Genomic DNA, 21,094 nt, shown 5'->3' with positions numbered 1-21,094 from the left:
GTTGCAGCAGCGTCATAGTTTGTGTGTTGGAGGGGGGGGGATTTACAAACCTGCGTTAATAACCTGTTTTGTACATAACGCATTTATAAGTTTTATTATGCATTTTGTTCAATGTTTTCTCTCAACACATGAACTATGACGCTGTCCGCGACTCCAAGAATATATGTATGAATATATATGTATGTGTATATATATATATATTTTTTTTTTATTAGAAACACTTTACTGTTTCTAATAAAAAATGATATTTGTTTGTTTCTAAATTTTTTTTATTAGAAACAAAATAAATTTAAACTTTTTTTATAAGTCTTTGCTAATATGGTTGAAGGTTTTTCTTAACTTTAATTAAATAAACTTAAGAAAAAGTAATACAGGTGTATTACTTTTGATGATGGCAAATTAATTTTATTTTGCATTTATTTGGTTTCTTTATTTTATAATTTTTTGAATAAGATTTTTTTAGTTATTTATTAAGTTTTTTTATTTTATTGTTAACTTTAGAGTAGTAAAACAAAGAAATAATTAGTGTTGCTTTGATAAATATGTTTAATGAAAATAATGACATTGAAATGGATGATAGGCTAGATGAAGTTATGTATTTACAAGACGATGTAAGTGCTATAAGGCATGTTGAAAATAATCGTAGCCGAAATGAAAGAAATAGACTTAGACGAGATGAAATTAATCATTTACAAAATGAAAGAAAAAGGCTTATCAAGATGGAGTTAATCGTCGCCAAAATGAAAGAAATAGACTTGATCGAGATAATGTTAATCGTCGCCAAAATGAAAGAAATAGGCTTGATCAAGATAATGTTAATCATCGCCAAAATGAAAGAAATAATAACACTAAAGATAAAAAAAATGAGATATAAACAATTGTACTATAGTAATATCAAATGCTATATTGGCTTTTAGTGAATAATTAGAAGCAGTTAGAGAAACTACCTGTAATCATTTTTAACGATAGACACCACGGGAAGGTAAGTGGCCAGATCAAATTGAGACTGATGACATAATGAAAGAAATTCAGGTATGCCTCCTCATTGTTTAAAATTGAAAATTGGTTGTGTAATTATGCTACTTAGAAATTTAGATTTCAAAGCTGGGTTATGCAATGGCACTCAAATGAAAGTTTGTGCTCTTCAAAATAATTATATTGATGCAGAGGTTTTGACAGGTGTTTCCGGTGGTAAACGGGTATTTGTTCCTCGAATTCAGTTGGCTCCATCAGATTCTAATTTACCTTTAGTTCTGAAACATCGTCAGTAAAAAAACCGTGTTTTTCTCATGGGCAACTATATGTTGCATGTTCAAGAACTAGAGCATTTAATAGTTTGTTTTTCAAAATTGATAAACATACCATTCAAGGTATGGTCAGTGAAAAATGTTACACAAATAATGTTATATTTTCTAATGTTCTTAATTTATAGTCTAGGTTTTTCACATTTCGAAATGTTCCTATCTTGCAAGCACGAGCTGTATGATGTATGTAATGACTTTTAGTTATTAGTTATACTTTAATATATCAATTGTACTTTTTATTTATCATTTGTCCTTTTTTTTGTTTAAACATTTATTCCAAAATTCCATATAAAATTAGGGTGCATTAACAAAATTGCAAATTTCGAAAATTTTCTATTAAAACGGTACCAAAATACTTTTTTTTTTCCGAAATCTATAAAAACTTATGAAAATAATCGAACTAGCCAAATTAATTTCGGAAATAAAAAAGGAATTTCGAAATGTTAAATTAACTTCGAAATAAAAAATTGAACTTCGAAAAGTGAAATTAATTTCGAAAGAAAAAACAGAATTTCGAAAAGTGAAATTAACTTCGAAAAAAAAAGTGAATTTCGAAAAGTGAAATTAATTTCGAAAGAAAAATCAGAATTTCGAAAAGTGAAATTAACTTCAAAAAAAAAAAAAGTGCATTTCGAAAACTGATATTAATTTCGAAAGAGAAAAAAGAATTTCGAAATGTGGAATTAACTTCGAAAAAAAAGAAGTGGATTTCGAAAAGTGAAATTAATTTCGAATGAAAATAATAATTTCGAAATGTGCAATTAATTTCGAAAAAAACAAAACAATATTTGATAACCTAGATTAATTTCGAAAATAAAATTAGATTTTGAAAAGTTTATTTAATTTCAGGAAGAAAAAAAAAGAATTTTGGAAAGTTAAATTTATTCCAAAAAGTAATTTTAATACATTATATTTTATTTGCATAATAATATTAAAATAACCGGGCGCCTAAATAATTGACCTCGGGGTGTTTCAGCAGGTAGACCTTTTATTATACATATATATAAATATATAAATATATATATATATATACATATATATATATATATATAAATATATGTATATAAATATATGTATATAAATATATATATATATAAATATATACATATAAATATATATATATAAATATATATATATAAATATATATATATATATATATATACACATAAATATGTATATAATTATGTATATAAATATATATATATATATATATATATATATATATAGTAGGAATTGTGTTAATATTTCCAGTAAGAGTGCTCAATACAGCGTGTTATATAATTAGTAGAGCAAATAATATAGTGAAAACTAAATAATTAATAATATATATTTCAATTCCAATTCAATTCCAATACATATATATACATATATATATATATATATATATATATATATATATATATATATATATATATATATATATATATATATATATATATATATATATATATATATATATATATATATATATATATAATATATATATATATATACACACAGAGCCAGAACCAGCTTTTTTTGGTCTTTGAAATAGCTAACTTCCAAACATGAAGCAAACGCCAAACATTTATATGGGTATACTTATATTAAATAAGGATGCTTTGCAAAAAATGGCAATTATTGGAGGCTGGGAACAAATAAGCCCTAAAATTTGTGGCCCCACCTGCCCCAAACGTGAGAGCAAAAAGTTGATGAAATATTTTTTGTACTATTCTCAACTAGACTTATATTCATTGACAAATTTTAAGTTTCATAGTATTATCTTTCAGCGTTCAAAAATAATTATTATATATATATATATAAAATATATATATATATATAAATATATATATATATATATACACACACATATATGTATATATATATATATATACATATATATATATATATACATATGTATATACATATGTATATATATATATATATATATATATATATACATATATATATATATATATATATATATATATATATATATATATATATATATATATATATATATATATATATATATATATATATATATATATATATATATATACAACCCGTAGATGTTGTCCGAAAGTTTTTTCCATATTTTGTTGACAAAAAGTAAAAATTAAAATGCAAGACCAGAATTATTTTTTTTTATTAATTGATAGACTACTGCCTGCCCCAACCAAACCCTCAGTCGATGTTGCAACACTCCCTTGCGGGTCAGGCTAAAAGATAGTAGATGTAGCAGCACTCCCTTGCCGGTCAGGCTATTTGTCAGTTGATGTAGCAGCACTCCCTTGAGAGTCAGGCTATTTGTCAGTCGATGTAGCAGCACTCCCTTGCGAGTCAGGCTATAAGATAGTCAATGTAGCAACACTCCGCGCATGATTTACAGTAAAAAAAAAAAAAAAAAATCAAAACATTTTATTAAAAAAATTAAAAATAAAAACATTTTATTAAAAAAAATAAAAATAAAAAATTGTTTATATTGTTAAAAACATTCAGAATGTTTAATTAAATTTGCGTTTTTGTGGTTTTTTTAAAAAACAATTTATTTGTAATTAAATTAATGGTTTTTACTTTCGTCCAACACGCAAATGTTGGACGAAAGTCAAAAGTAATTAAAAGTGACGTATGTGTTGGCGTAAGAATCACTTTTTTCCTTCCGCTCTTCCCAAAGACAACAAACTATAGATCTATATACATATGTATACATATATATATATATATATATATATATATATATATGTATACATATATATATGTTATATATAGAGATATATGTATATATAGCATAATAATACCATTTTGGTAAATTTAATTTGGTGCCAGTATGCTTAGTATGTAATGAATCTGTTTTAGTGTGCAAAGAATATAATTTAAAGAGGCACCATGATTTAAAAAATCTAAAAAACTTAACCAGTTTCTTGACGAATTAGGGTAAAAAACAAAAAAACAAATTTATAATTAGTTCGTTGGACAACAAGATTTGTTAAAAAGAGGCACTATCTTAACAGTAAATGCTACTGTTGCAAGCTATGAAATTAGTCTCTTTAGTTACAAATTCTAAACCATTCAGTGACGGAGATTACTTAAATTTAAAGTTGTTCACACCCCTTCCCTCCTCAATGCATTTTTTGTGCATTTAGTCGGAAAAATTTACCCTTTTAAACAAGCGGGCAAATGTAGACCTTTTAGACCAGTCAGTCGTCGAATTTCAAAAAACAAGGACCTTTTTTTTTACTTAGCAAAAATTTTAACTGCACCCCACCAAGTGTCACCTACTAGCACCTGGCCTGGTGGCAGCTCTATGATTGAATAATGATGTTTTTTCCAATCAGGAAAAAAAAATAAAGACTGGAAAGAAAACAACTTGTCATTAATTAAGCTGTTAGTAAAAAAGCTCATCAGATAAACAAAAAAGAATACAAGTGTTTTAAGTTCCGTAGCTCTGTATCTATTAAACAGGTTGAACTAAATAAACATTCTGATGGTCCCGATGTCGCTGGAACTGAAAATATTACCGGTGCAATTTGTGTCAAAACCTGGAACAATTTTTGATTAGCTTGGAAAAATTCGATGGCACTATTTTCGTAGCTCTGAAAGTATTGCATACTGTAATCGTTTATTTCTTTTTCCAGTTTATCATTGTTTTCAATTAAATGACAACATGATTTATCTGTTACAAGTTCAATTAAGTTGATTGGCTTTCGTCTTTTGTTGTTAACGAAAGTAGTAGTATTTGCAAACGGTGGCGTTGACGATTGCTGAAATGCTTATATGGTATTGTCAGTTGAGCTGTTTGATGAGTTTAAAGTGTTATTTAAACAATTTTTTTGAATTGCTATATCGATTTCTTCGGATTCTTTTAGATGCATTTCATAAAATGTTTTTATAAACATTTTTGCCTTTGTAACGCATTCATATCTATCGATATCATTTTTGATAAACTCAAATTTACGAAACTTGAAATCAAGAAAAGTAGCTGCTAAGAAAAAATCATTAGCAAAAATGTATTTAAAACGCCCTTTTAGAGACCTTAATAATTCCTTTTGAAAAGTCTTAACTAGTTCTGTAAAAATGGGTTGCGATTCAAGTATTCCATTTAGTAGAGAATACAATGTTGGAAACAGAAATGTAACTGTAACATATTTCTTTCCGCTGAAAAAATTTGTTAGCTCTTTAATTGGGTGTAACAAATCACATAAATCCTCCAGCACCTTAAATTCATTAGCAGTGGGAAGATAGTCTTTTAAATTTTGGCATTCAATGCTTATCATATCCAACGCAGTTTTATTAGTTAATATAGATTCAATCATATCGAATTGGCTATTCCAGCAAATAGTTATATCCTGTACTAACTTTATTTTAGTTTCATATTGAAGTGTTTCTTGAACTTATCTTAACTTTTTTTGTAACATCTCCGAATGCTTAAATAAACCAACAATATGCCTACAGGATGAAATTACCTTGGCGATTTCCAATTTGGCTTCGTTAATTTTTTTAATTTCTTTAACTTCACTTTCTGTAATTTCTTTATTAATTAATTTTCCATTACCGTTGTAATCCTTTACTTCGTAACACTTTGAACCATTTTTCAATTTTTTTACTTTTATATCTCTCGTGTTTAAAAGATCGTTAACCACAAGATTCAAACGATGACCAGCACATGGAATCTTAAGAAAATTATCATCAAATTTATTTACTGCAGAGAAAATGTTTGCACCTGAGTCAGTAACTAGTGCAAAAATCTTATTACTGATTGATCATTCACTGAAGATTTCGTTTAACATATTAAATAAATATTCAGCTGTTTTTACTTCAGACATAAACCTAAGATCCAGGTTTTGGTCAACCAGAATCATATTTTTGTCAATAAAATGACAAGTCACACCGAGGTAGCTGTTTTTACTCAATGATGGCCAAACATCACAAGTAATTGTAATGAAATGACATCCCTTCAATTCTAGCATTAAAATTGATCTTAGATTGCCCGTAATTGATAGAATTAATTTTTTGCTCACCGTATTTATGCATGGCATTTTGCAGCTTTTGTCTAACTCACTAACTAAATTTACAAAATCTGGATGACGTACTATCGAAATCGGCTGATCAGTACCAACAATAAAGTTTATCAACAACTTGTTTAATTTTTTATGACCAGTCTCTTCAAAACTATTTTCATTACCGCTCTAAATATCGGATATATTGTCATCGTTGAGTAAAATTGTTGATTTTTTAGATATTTTTGAATTAATGCAATGATCAATTGATAAATGGGATTGCATTGAACTGGTCGAACTGTTGTAAGGTAGAATCTTATAACATATACTGCATTTTGTTTGATTCTTTTGGTCTTTTTCAAAATATGTCCAAACAAAGCTTCGTTTTCTTATTCCTTTCTTAATAACGGATTTCTTTGTTTTTGACATGTTTATTCAAACTAAAAAGCAAAAGGTTTTTTTACTCGTAGGCATACAACAAATATTAATAAATTAGTATCTTATGTTATTAGTAAATGTGTAACACATGTTACTTCACTTAGGTTACCGAGCGATTAAGGAGATTATTATAACTTTAGTTACATTTTAGAGTTATGTAACAAAAAGATTGCTAAGGTATAAATATAATTGTTTGAAATCGTTGTAAATCTCATCTAAAAAACAACTAAAGAGTAATTAGCCGTTTATGTTGCAACAATGATTTCATAACTTGCGTTAGAGGCCCTTAGGGAATTGCACATTATAACTTTTAAACATCATAATTATATCATTTAGGAAAAGTGCACGAACTTTTATGTAAATTCTAAATCTAAAGTTTAAACTTAAGTTATGCAAATTTAAAATTAAAAAGTGTTTAAACTAGTGTTGCTATCGACTTTGACTAAACCGATTAAAAGTCTACTAGTCAAAATTAGTCGACTTTGAAAAATCTAATAGCGGATCTAATCGACTTTGGATTATCTACTAATCGACTAAAAGTCGATTTAGTCGAATAATAGAACTTATACATGGATTTCTAATATCTTTTTATTTGATTGAACATTATAAATCTTTTTAATTTTATTTTGTTTATCAAAAGCAAATATGACTGTTGAATAGAATGTAGTTTTTTCAGAGCCGGAATATAATATTTGCCCCCCTTCTTTTCATATTAAATTAAAAAATTAAGATATAGTATCTCCCTCCATCCCAACGACTTCTCTCCTAATCCAGCACTAAGTTTTTTGTTTACTCTGTTGAAGTCTATTAAGGGTTTGAGGATTTCAGCAACTTCCAAAAAAATTACTTTTAGTTACCGGTACCGGTATCTGCGGTCACTTGAGAACAACTAAAAGTACTCAAGAGTAACTTATAATACACTAAAAGTAGCTTCACAACGTTTTCAGGTAATTATGTATGGTAACTAGAATTAATTTCTGCATAAGTTAACAATTCGTAATGTTAACAGTAAGTAACTTGCCAAATCTTAGTTCTAACATAGTATCTAAAAAAATATATACAAACAACCAGGCATGAAAAGAGGTTGGGAAAGATTCATTGGGTGTGTGTTAGTAAAAATAATATTATTTTCATCTTACACTATTTTTGTATACTTTTTCTCTATTTTTACTATATTAACATTTTATTTATATTATTTTTTCATTTCTTCAGTATTTTTATAAATAATAAATAATCAAAATTACAAATTTCTTTTTTCGATATCCCAATTAATTTAAATCCAAAATATTGTTAGTTAGCTTCTGTATTTCTGGGTTTACGACTGATCATTTAATGAGGGCTCACCAAAAAATGGTTTTTCCGCATGCTTTTTGGCATCTGCCTTTTTATAGTCCAAAGATTTTTCCTGACGGCCCTGCATTATTAAACAACTTCATAACATGTGACATTAATTATTATATTAAAAAACTTTATAGTTATGTGTTGTTTTTTTTGTTATTTTTTTAGCAGTCTTTACATGTGATTATTAAAAAGATTTTCATACAATATCGATACGATATACAGTGCTGATCCGTTCCGTTCTTTAACTAGGGCTCTAAAGATATTTAAATTGTGAGACGCTTCATATCTAAATAGTTTATTTTAAAACTTATATTTACTTTTATTTTACTATTTTAGACTTATATTTGTTTAATATTTATCAAGAAATCAAAAGGACTTTTCCACAATATTAAATCATTTAGACCTAGCAAAATTTATCTTGCGTAACGTTCATATTGTTTTGTTTCATTAATATTTAAGTTGTATAATTTAAAAACATATAAAACAGACGTAAATTACTTGATTTCTTTTATTACTCCCCCCCCCCTAACATTTCGACTAAATCGGCTTTTATTTGACTTAGTCGATTTCAAAAAAATGTAAGTCGTTCAAACTATAATTTCAAAAATTTTAATATAAGTTCAAAGGTCGACTTTGGTTGACTTTTGAAAATATATTAGTCGACAGTCGAACTTTTTAATAACATCACTATAGTGATGTTATTAGTGCTAGTTGTTATTAGTGCTGTTATTAGTGTAACAAGTGCACTAGTTTAAATATAGTTTAACCAAATATAGTTTTGAGTTTTATTTTGAATTAGAAGTTAAATTTTTTTATTCAATATTGAATGAAGATGCTTTTAAGCATCTTTATTCAATAATTAATAAGTAAAAACATGAATAAGTGAATAAGTAAAAATTTAAAAAATCATACGTTCAAAATTTACAATTTAAATTGTAAAGAAAAACACTTAAGTAGTTTTTGCTATAGGTAGGTTTTATTCAATTTGAGAGAGCTAACATTTTATGTAAAACATTTCACCATGTAGATGTAAGGGGTCATTTGCAAATTATGTCACTCAAAAAACTTTTCAGATCCCCCTCCTCCCTTTTCCACAAAATGTCACAAAATATCAACCCCCTATCTTATCCTGACGTTTCTAATCCCTGCAAAAGAACCGTTGGGGTTCTAATCCCTGCAAAAATATTTCGAAGCAAATTTTAAAATTTGGAAAGTGAAAAATTGTTTCGATATTATTTTTAAAATTACAAAATCTCAAACATATTTCGAAGCAAATTTTAGAATTCCGATAGTGAAAAATTGTTTCAATGTTATTTTTAGAGCTTCGTAATCATAAAAATTATTTCGAAGCAAATTTTAGAATTTCGAAGGCAAAAAATTGTTTCGGTAATATTTTCAGAGTTTTGAAATTGCAAAAATATTTTGAAACAAATTTTACAACTTCGAAAGTGAAAAACTGTTTCGGTAATATTTTCAGAATTTCAAAATCGCAAAAATATTTTGAAGCAAATTTTACAATTTCGAAATGAAAAAATTGTTTCGATACAAAATTAATTAGTTTGAAATTATTTCGAACTTAGCGAAACAAAAATAGAGTTTCGAAAACTTTTTTTTTAATCGAAAATTCAACTTTTGCTTTCATGAACAACCTTATATAAAATTCCAAATTTTGCATTAACAAAAGAGCATAAATTTTGAATTATTTAATAAATGGTTTTCAAAAATGTTTTATTTACAAATATATTTGAATTTTAAATGATTATTGTTTTAATATTAAACATTTAATTTTTTTTATAAAAAAATATAGAAAATGCAACCAGTTTTTGTTATTTTGCCTACTGTTATAACTGCTTTTAAATAGTTATTAGTGTTATAATTCATGTCGTGACTTGCAGTGTGTGTAGAGCTAGGTCGTTAAACTAGCCAAGCAAGTGACTTGCAGTGTGTGTAGAGCTAGACTGTTATGCTAGCTGACTATTCTTTATAACTAAAAATCTATATATAAAAGAAAAAAAAAAGTAGCGATCAGCAAGATTGCAAACTTTGTCAGCCAAGAGCTTTAGTTAGCAGAGATGTGAGACAGAATTTAGTGCCAAAAGGTGTTTGGATCGTCTATAAGTTAGGTAACGCAAACTTACACAATAAAACAAAAAAGTTCAAAAGTTTACCCTCGCAGAGTTTTAATATTTAGATAAATTAGCGCATTAAGTTTAATGAAAATTGACGCATAAAAGAGCTAAATATCTCCAACTTTTGTTTTTAGATATATTTTGCGTTGCCTAATTTATGGATGATCTCTCACTGTTTTATTTAATGTCTGTTGTCTAGCCTTTTATAGCTATTTATATATAAAACACATCTCTGTTAATACTTAGTGTAATTTCATCCTACAAATATCTTAAGTTATTTGCTATTGCTTTTGCGTAATTGTTGTGATGTTATTGTTGTAATATTTTGTAGACAGATAGGTTTACCTTATTTAGATAGACAGCTTGGCTTACCTTCCTGTGCTGTCTATCATTAAAAATGATTACAGGTAGTTTCTCTAACTGCTTTTAATTATTCACTAAAAGTCAATATAGCATTCGATATTACTATAGTACAATTGTTTATATCTCATTTTTTATCTTTAGTGTTATTAATATTTTTGCTCTTTGAATGAGATTAAACGAGTTAGCTTTTCATTAAAGATAAAGATATTGGTTTCAAAAATGAACACCATAGCCAAAGTGCTCACAAAATTAAGTAGTTTTTATAAATCTTTCTATTTTGTTTTTTTTTTACTTTTTTTTTTACTCTTTACTTATTTTTCTATAACTTCCTACTAGCATGGAATCACGTAGCTTTTTTAATGTGTTTAATCGTCGTCCCTATCGATTATAAATATTTTTAATTATTTTAATATGGTTTAGAAAAACCCTATAGATCAAAATTAAGGAGATGTTGCGATTGCAATTTTCAAACGAGAGTAAAACTGTAAAACTTGATATATATTTTAGTATCTTTTAACATTAAACTTGATATATATTTTAGTATGTTTGAAGCTAATGTAAGCTAGATATTTGCTTACACTTTCGTTCACATTATTTTATAACAAAAAGTGATACAACTCTTTCTCGCCATTACCTCGGTTGCAATGGCTGCCAAAAGTTCTGTGTCAAACACGCTCAAAGGCACACTACTATTACTAAAACTACTACTATTACTACTAAAACTATAAAGTTCGGCAATAATATTTCATTCCTACAAACAAATTTTATGTCTTTTCCTTTTTTTCTTAGAAATATGTAGTGAACTCAACATCTAGCAATGGTAAGGCTATTAATTATAATTTTAAATTTGGAATTTATTAAAACTATAATTTGTCTTGCAATCTTAAGTTGTCTTTCTTTATTTCCACTAGAAAGTTTGTATGTTATATCTTTCATAAATGCTTAAAAACTTATTTTTGGCATAAATCAAGATGCATTTATTTATTTTTTCTCTTTGTAATATTTGGTGACCTCAACATCGAGTTATGGCAAGGATGTATTTATCATACAATACTTAAATTTATATATTTGATCATTAAAACAAAGTATTTTAATACTTTGTTTTAATGATCAAATATATAAATTTAACTATCGTCGACATTTTTTTTTGTTATCTTTAGTTGTGCCTTCTCTAGCTACCATGGTAACTTGGTAAATTTTAGCGTTTTGATTTAATAATAAGTTTTATAGAAATTGAATTTTTTTTTTGTAATTTTTTGTTGTCTACTCTTGCTACCACTTGTAAGGTTGCATGGTATAACTTTAAAAAACTTTTAAAAACTCATTTTTGCATAAATCAAAATTTAATAGGTTCTCAAAATAGGCTGCTGATAAAATAGATTTTTTACATGCATATATATACATTTTTCTTATAGAACTAACAGGTGAGAATTTTATACGATATCGCTCTTTGAACTCTGGGCCAAGATGAAACTGATTTAAAAGCTGTTGACAATCGAATAAAAAACTTTCTTGCTATGATATCAGCTTGCTGCTGATATCATAGCAAGAGAGTTGATGTTTTTAAAATACGACTTTGTGATAATGTGCTTTAATTATTTGGATATGTGATAAATTATCCTAATATTACTTTTGTGATTTAAATATCTTATAGTTTTTATAAATAAAGTTTAGGTACAGCAAGTGGCGTGACTTGCATAACAAGTACTGCAAATTGTGTTACTTGCAATTCTTTTATAGACAGCTCTGATCTACATTTTCATGCCTATTGTTGACAATGATTATTATTTATACTCATTAATGGGATTTAAAATTTTAATTGTTTACTAAAAGCCAAGACGCTAATTAACTACAATTTTTATGTCATGATATTTTTATTTAAACAAATGCTTTTAGATTGGAGGGGGTTGAAACATTCCCTCCAACATAAAACATTTAAAGGAGTGCTGCTACATTGACTTTATTATAGCTTTTTAAAAAAACATAAACTTGACATTTCATTGGAAAAATTAAGAGGAAGCAAGAGTGTATATATATATATATATATATATATATATATATATATATATATATACTCTTGCTTTCTCTTATGGTCACTCTATTTTTTCTTCTTTTTTTTAGTTCACCTCCCCAAGACCATGAAGGCCACTACAGATGAGGAGGCTACTTGTGGTTATAACCCTCTCTCAACTCTATAACTCTGAAACACGAACTATGACGAATAAGACCACTGCGCGGAGATACAAGTTGAGCGCGGTACTTCCAGGGATGTGGTGGGGATCAAACTCGGAACCTCTTGCTTATGAAGAGAGCACTCTACCACTACCGCATATATATATATATATATATATATATATATATATATATATATATATATATATATATATATATATATATATATATATATATATATATATATATATATATGTATAGAACTCTTATATGTTGTCAGAAAGTTTTTTCCATATTTTGTTGACAAAAAGTAAAAATTAAAATGCAAGACCGAAATTTTTTTTTTATTAATTGATAGACTGCCTGCCCCAACCAAATCCTCAGTCGATGTAGCAGCACTCCCTAGTGGGTCAGGCTAAAAGATAGTAGATGAAGCAGCACTCCGTTGCGAGTCAGGCTATTTGTCAATCGATATAGCAGCACTCCTTTGCGAGTCAGGCTATTTGTCAGTCAATGAAACAGCAGTCCCTGGCGAGTCAGACTATTAGATAGTCGATGTAGCAACAATCCGCGCATGATTTACAGTAAAAAAAGTAAAAATAAACACATTTTATTAAAGAAAATAAAAATAAAAACATTGTTTATATTGTTAAAAACATTCAGAATGTTTTTAAAAACATTCTGGTCAATTAAATTTGCATTTTTGTGGTTTTTTTAAAAAATAATTAATTTGTAATTAAATTAATGGTTTTAACTTTCTGACAACACACAAATGTTGGACGAAAGTCAAAAGTAATTAAAAGTGACGTATGTGTTAGCGCAAGAATCACTTTTTTTATTCCGGTTTTCCCAAATGCAACAAACTATATATATATATATATATATATATATATATATATATATATATATATATATATATATATATATATATATATATATATATATATATATATATATATATATAGTTTGTTGCATTTGTTGCATTAATGGTTTTAACTTTCTGACAACACACAAATGTTGGACGAAAGTCAAAAGTAATTAAAAGTGACGTATGTGTTAGCGCAAGAATCACTTTTTTTATTCCGGTTTTCCCAAATGCAACAAACTATATATATATATATATATATATATATATATATATATATATATATATATATATATATATATATATATATATATATATATATATATACATATATATATATATATATATATATATAAATGCGTGCTTGGATAAGCATTACTAGTTTTGCTTATCTTATATACACCCACAAGCCATGAAAATTAGTTAGCTAGCGAGCTATAAAAATATTTATTTGAGTTATATAAGTAGCATTTTAATGGCTAGGAGGTCTATTTAAAACTATAACAAATAATTAAAAAGTTTTTTTAAAATACTAAATACTTATAAATACCTGCTTAATTTTCTTATGGCGTATTCCCTTGTTATCATAACTCCATATTGGTTTTTTTACCAAAGGGTTTTTATCAGCTAATGATGATAAAACTTGAGATTTTCTAAAAAAAAAAAAGGGTTCAAGTTTAAACTGTAAACTGTTGTTATTATTATTTTGTTATTAATTACAAGTCAAAACATCTTATTAATAAAAGAATGTTTAATGTAGAGTGTTAATAAAAGACATTACATGCATATTTATTTGTTTCTTATATAAAATATTTTAAACTAATACAGATGCATATTTATCCCAGTTGTTCAATTTTTTAGTCACTTATCCTTTGTTTTTTATTCATAATGTTATATTACTTTATTTGATTGATAATGGATTTAATAGTTTTTAGAAGCAAATACCAATCAGGAAAGTAACAGTAAAGCAGAAAAAATAAAGAGCTGACATGCTTAAACCTTCTGCAACCCTAGACGTAAAAAAAAGTCCATACTCTATGTGGTTCACTTATCAAACTGATGAGTAGCAGTTTTTTTATTTTCTCTTGGACCAATATTTGTTTATAGTGATTTTATTTAATTTAAAAAAAGGAATGAAGAAGAAAATTATAAAAATACTTCAGTAATTTATGTTAATGTTATAGTGAAACTAATAAATTTTTGTATATAGTTATTTTTAATTCATTATTTGTCACTTTTTTCAATCTGATTTTGAGTTTTGATTAACTCAGCAAAATTGTTTTTGTACTTTACCATTAAATGAAGAACAATAAACTTCATTTAATATTGTTTTATAAATAATTTTGAAAAATTATTACCTTACAAAATAATGGTTCGTGCATATCAACAAAAGTTGCTCATATTCAAATAAAATTTTCCTAGCCTTCGAGCTTAAAAATAACGCCATCTGCTGACGAACTCATGTATAAATTACACGAAAGTAGTTAACAACCGATAAATCTAAATAAATATTGTAACTATTCACGAACTGAACTTCAAATTGATTTAAAAAAAACATATTTAATAAAATTTAACTATTAATTGGTGACAAATATGAATAGACGTATATATTTTTATTCCAATACCTAACTTCTTTAAAGATAAATAATAGCGAGCTTGAGGTTGGTAATTTACACTGTGATTAGTCTGATAAGGTTTTGAAATAACTAACATTGCAGTTATCATAAACAAACGATATTTCTTAAGTAGTATTGTAAGTACTTAAGTACCTACGCAGAAAAACTTCGGACAAAACAACGTTCACACCGGAATTTTGTCTGTTATTTATTTGTTTGCGCTTGTTAATAATTTATATATATATATATAATATATATATATATATATATATATATATATATATATATATATATATATATATATATATATATATATATATATGTATATATATATATATATATATATATATATATATATGTATGTATATATATATATATATATATATATATATATATATATATATATATATATATATATATATATATATATATATATATATATATATATATATGCATTACTGTTTCTAAATGTTTGTTTTTGCTGAATTTTTTAAAACTTTGTATAGCAATTGCTTTTTAATCAAATTCTAAATACTTAAAATTTATTAATAATTTAAATATTATTTATTTACATTTAATTATTTACATTTAATGTTATTTTTATTTATTTAAAAAAGAAAATAAAAAGAGATTGAGGAATGAAACTTAGCACTGACGTTAATGGCTGGAGCACAAGCGCCATATGTAATTTGCTATTTATGTGGAAGGAAATATGGAACTAAGTCTATTTCAATACACGAACCAAATTGTTTGAAAAATTGGTTTGTAGAAAATAAAAAACTTCCAAAGCATCTTAGACGAACCCAGCCGCCAGCAAAACCTGATTATAATCAGTTATTAGCAGGAGAAAATGGTAATCAAAGTATATTAGATCAAATTAACGAAATTTCATACAAGTGTGCTCAGGCTCAGTTGATACCCTGTGATAACTGTGGAAGAACATTTTTGCCTGATAGACTTAATGTGCATCAAAAATCATGCACATCTGATAATCCTGCAGCACCTCCTAAACCAGGAACAAAAATTAATGGAGTGCGAATATCAAAAAATGCAGGTACTGCCAATATAATTAAATCTTTTGAAGAGGATAAAAATATTAAAACTCAAGTTAGACCACCAACAGGTTATTTGAATGCATTGAATGTGACACAAAAAGAGAAAACAATACTTCTAGGTAATGAAAAAAAAAATAATGATAATATTACTTGCAGTTTTTGTGATTCAGAAGTTCCTGTATCAAAAATTGAAGCTCATCTTGTACATTGCAATCAAGAAAAAAAGGTTCTTTGTGGTTTATGTCAACGAGAAATCCCATCTTCACAAATAAAAAAACATTTATTTAAATGCAACCAAACTGCAATAAATAAGTTGACACTAAAAAAAGATTCATTAATGCACACAAAACATTTATCTAATTCTTATGACTTGAATGATAATTTAAGTCAGCAAAATTTATTAAAAAAAGAAAAAAGTCCTGGCAATACACAAATTTCTTTGCCAAATAATGTTAATAATTTTAATGTTACAAAAAGTTCGTTGGTTGATCAAACTGTTCATGAAAAATTAGACTCTAACAAAATCCTGTTGAATTTGTCTAATACAAATAAAGAGCAGTTTCAAGTTAATACAAATTACAATACATATGATAAAAGTGATAGTGATGATAACAACAATAACAATGATATGGTTGAATGCTATATATGTAAACGTTTTTTTACAACGGATCGGATAGATCGGCATAGAAGTGTCTGTTTCAAAATGAAACAAAAAAAAAGAAAAGTGTTTGATTCATCAAAACAAAGATCACAAGGTTCTGATGCTAACCCAATAAATCAAAAAATCAATCCAGATGCTAAAAGTTTAGGACCAAAATCTGATTGGAGACAAAAGCATAATGATTTTATAAATACTATAAGAGCTGCAAGGAAACTTAAAGTCTATATGGATAATGGTGGCAAGGCATCTGATCTCCCACCCCCACCACCTTCACTAAATTTAGATTATATAGAATGTCAACATTGCAGTAGAAGATTTAATCCTACAGTTGCTGAGCGACACATACCAAAATGTGCTTCAATATTTAATAGGCCACGACCCCCGAAACAGCGGGCTCTTGATTTAATTAAAAAAAAAATTGATAATGCTGATTATATGAAACCTATGGAGTTTATGAAATCCATAGAAAGAACCGAGTATTATAGAAAAAATTCATTAAAGAGCAATGAAAAAAAAACAATAGCTCCTGTCACAATTTCACATAGCACTAAAAAATCACTAAGGTATAGCAATTATCTTTCTTCACAAGAGGCAGTTAAATCATTAGGAAATGCAGTGCAGCGACCAAGCACATCATTAACTCATAAAAATAGTTATAACGATTCATACAAACCAAAGTTTTTTACCGGAATAGACAGTATCCGAAGCAGCAAAGTAAATAGAGGCTATAGTTATAATGCTATGAATAGGACAAACACCATGAATTTTTTTGGCTAATGTTTTCAAGTAACACAATAAATATTATTAGCAGAACCCCTTTTTTTCTACAGGTTGGGATAAGTAAAGAAAAAATTTATGATCTTTCTAAGATTTGTGGAGCTTCGATTATATGATATAAATATTTTCTTATTTGTTCAGATTTTAGTTATATATATATATATATATATATATATATATATATATATATATATATATATATATATATATATATATATACACACACACATATATATTAAGTTTAAACACTAAAACTTAATTATTGGAAATAATATTAAACTTAACTGATATATTATTTTACTAATGATAAAACTAATAAATGTAAGATATAAATATGTAATATATTTAAATTTTAGAACATTGTTTCTTCTGTGTAAAAAAAATATATAGTAATTTGCAAAAGATTTTATTTGTTTTACAGAATTATAAAGAAGTTCAAACCATTGTCTTTCTACCAAAACAAAACAGTGGTTAAAAAAGTTTGTAAAAATGTAATTTGCAGGAATTTTAAAATTTGCTCAACTCTAGCCAGTGAATTACCTTTTCTTTATTTGAGGTACTTAGACTTCTATGGAGGATATAAGCATTTAGAAAAAGTTGCAATATATTATAAAATATAAAATATATTGAAAAAGTTTCATAAAAATGCAGAAAAACTTTCAATGTATCTAATTTGTCTAAAATTGCTCAAACAATCTGTTTTGCAAGATAATTAAAATTTTCATGCTTCCTTTTGGGTTATCTAAATCTTAAGGCATACAAAAAGACAAAGATACTCCGAGAAGGCCTAACGGTTTTGTCACAGAGCACTGCTAACGAGCATTTAACTAGGATGGGCATTTAACTAGTGCAGCAGCCGTGGTTTAGCGGTTAGAGTACCTACTTCAGAACTAGAGGTCCTTGGCAGAGTTGTCCCAAGGGGGGAGGGCGTAATTTAGCCCCCCGACTAAATTTACTTGTCGACATAATGGACACTGGAATTAGCAAATGCTAAATGAAAACCTTTTTTTTTACAATTATTGATTCTAGTTGGCAAAAAAAATTTTTGGCCTTAGTCGGCATAAAACAAATACGTCTTCCCCCTCCCCCGTCTTTAAAATCTCTTCGGGACGGTCCTGATCATTGGTTCGAAGCCACGTTAGCCAAATAACTAATAAAAAAAAAAAGTTCACGCCTACTTACCGACATCGCAAAATATGCCCAAAGCTCGCATTGAACTTGCTTCTTAATAAAACCTTATTACTTTGCCACGGCTGCTAAGTAGTAACAGTAATATATTTAAATAAGTCTTTTTAGATTACATGACAAATTATTAAACAAAAACAAAACCGATAATAAAATACAAAAATGTATAGTGGTTTGTAAAAATTTAAAATCAAATTAAAAAAAGTATTCATTATTTATAGCAAATCAGTTTATATCAAAAATGAGAAAATTAAAAAAATATATGGCTTTCGTTTAATTAAAAATAAAGTTTATGTCAAAGTAAAAAGTTACTGTTTGTAGTGGATAAAACATGAATTAATTAACAAACGTTTAGCTTCCTTCAAAAGATGTAGGGGAGACCGGGGCTAGTTGCAACTGGGGTAAGTTCACGGCTGTTTCAAACCGAGCTTAACGGCTTCTTGTTATTTTATTAAAATATTGACTTAAGGGGTGTTACTAAAACTTCTATAACTTTTAAAATATTAAAGATAATTTTGTTTTGTAAAAAGAATAAAAACACCAATAAAATGTTTCATCTTATGACATTTAATGCATTAGTAAAAAAACTTCTTTGAGTTTAAAAAAAACGCGACAAATGATGAAGTTGGCTGAATTCAAGTAATTTGATGTTACTTTTTATCAAAAAAAAATCAGAAAAATTTATTTCTGATTCTCAAATATACCCATTGTTTGACCATTACAAAAACAAAAAACCTTACTCAATTTTTTAAGGATAGCTAAAACAGACTTTATTGAGGTCTGAAAGCAAACCGCACTTTTCGCAAAGTTATGAAAAATGTTGTTAAAAGGGGGATTAGCTGTTAAAAGAGTACATTTTTAAACCTAGGAGTTTTAGAAACTTATTTTCCTTAGCCAATAAATTCATTGCATTGCAAAATAAAGCCAGATGTTGATTTTGGAATATTTAGTCAAAACATTTAAAGCTTAAGCATTTATTTTTTTCTGTACATACAGTTCTTATAATATGGTGTTAAGTTGTTAATAAATAAACACTCACCAAGTCTAATAAAATAATTCATGACCAAATTTGAGTTTAAGTTTTTGAATTAACCTCGCTTTTGGTAGTAGAATTATTTTATAGGACTTGAATCTATAGTCTCTTCTCTCAGTAAATAAAGTGTTTGAATATACAAATAGCTAACTGAAATCTTTTGAAAATTTGTTTTTATTCCCATTAAAAACTGTTTTATAATCAGTTGGTTTACTGATAGGTTCTTTAAGTAGTAAACTATCTTTGTACATTCAATTGATATCAGATTCATACTCATGCTAAACCAGAAAAATAATTGCTCCACTCAAAATTTTGATAACGTTTACAAATTCTTAATTTATTGAACTAAATTTTTACACCAACTTGATATGAGATTTATATTCCATTCTTTAACCAGCGAGGAGGTATGTAGAGCAGAGGTACTGCAAAGGTAGAACTAACTTCTGGTGATAAACATCGAATGGATATGTCATATATCTATAAAAAAATGTTACATATAATAAAGGACAATACATTTTTTAAATTAAATACACAAACATACAAGATCATAGCCAACCAACATACCAGTTGCTCTGATCACAAGTTAATATATAAAAGCTAGATTTTTACATACATTTGATGCAAGACTAGTATTCCATTCTTTAACCTGAGCGAAGGTATTGCATAGGTATAAATAACTTCTGAAGATAGGAACAGAATGGGCACCTACCTAATATATAAAATCAATATATTAAAAAATAATATTTTAAACTAACATTACACAAATATTAGAACAGAATAAAATTATCTTATATATAAATTAAAGATCTCATATAATTTATCTTACTTGTAAATAGTTTTTTTTGTTGTTGTTGTTTTTAATTTTTTAAATATTTTAACTGAATTTGATGACCACAAACAAGACAAAGACCTTGTCTATAAAATAAATTTTCGCCACGCTCAGAACACACAACACACTTTATCACCTTAGAGGCTTGAAGCTTCCTATCAGCTTTGCTGTGCAATTCAAAGCGTTTTAAAACAAGATGCAGCTTCTGCTCCTGATTTCTTACTGAATGCAACTGTCTTAATTCCTTATTTACGCTATTATGCAAACACTCTCCCTCCTCTTCACTTAGCAACCCAATAGTTTTATGGAATTTTACAAATAATGGCACATTAAAAATAAGTTCATGC

The 21,094-nt window shown here is 26.8% G+C and overlaps 2 protein-coding genes across 2 annotated transcripts in view; one reads left to right on the top strand and one right to left on the bottom strand.

Moving 5' to 3' along the window:
• LOC100215429 (transcription termination factor 3, mitochondrial) overlaps positions 1-15,334 on the bottom strand; it is a 28,846-nt gene extending 13,512 nt beyond the window's left edge. Inside the window, exons 1-3 of the mRNA XM_065814962.1 lie at positions 15,217-15,334; positions 14,950-15,091; positions 14,142-14,244 (exon numbers count right to left, since the gene is read on the bottom strand). Of these exons, the coding sequence (XP_065671034.1) occupies positions 14,142-14,244; positions 14,950-15,038 (192 nt within the window). The 5' untranslated portion in view covers positions 15,039-15,091; positions 15,217-15,334. The remainder of the gene's footprint in view (positions 1-14,141; positions 14,245-14,949; positions 15,092-15,216) is intronic.
• A 452-nt stretch (positions 15,335-15,786) lies between these two features.
• Positions 15,787-18,058, top strand: LOC100211834 (uncharacterized). Its single transcript, XM_065816822.1, has one exon. It carries the CDS (start codon positions 15,868-15,870, stop codon positions 17,698-17,700), a length of 1,833 nt encoding a protein of 610 aa, XP_065672894.1. The 5' UTR covers positions 15,787-15,867; the 3' UTR covers positions 17,701-18,058.
• The last annotated feature ends 3,036 nt before the right edge of the window (positions 18,059-21,094 follow it).

Source organism: Hydra vulgaris, chromosome 13, assembly GCF_038396675.1.
Source record: "Hydra vulgaris chromosome 13, alternate assembly HydraT2T_AEP".
NCBI lineage: Eukaryota > Metazoa > Cnidaria > Hydrozoa > Anthoathecata > Hydridae > Hydra > Hydra vulgaris.
This window is presented reverse-complemented; position numbering and strand designations above follow the sequence as displayed.

What these genes read in the sequence shown, in the direction of transcription:
- LOC100211834 (XM_065816822.1), top strand. Translation starts at nt 15,868, where the DNA reads ATGGCTGGAGCACAAGCGCCATATGTAATTTGCTATTTATGTGGAAGG.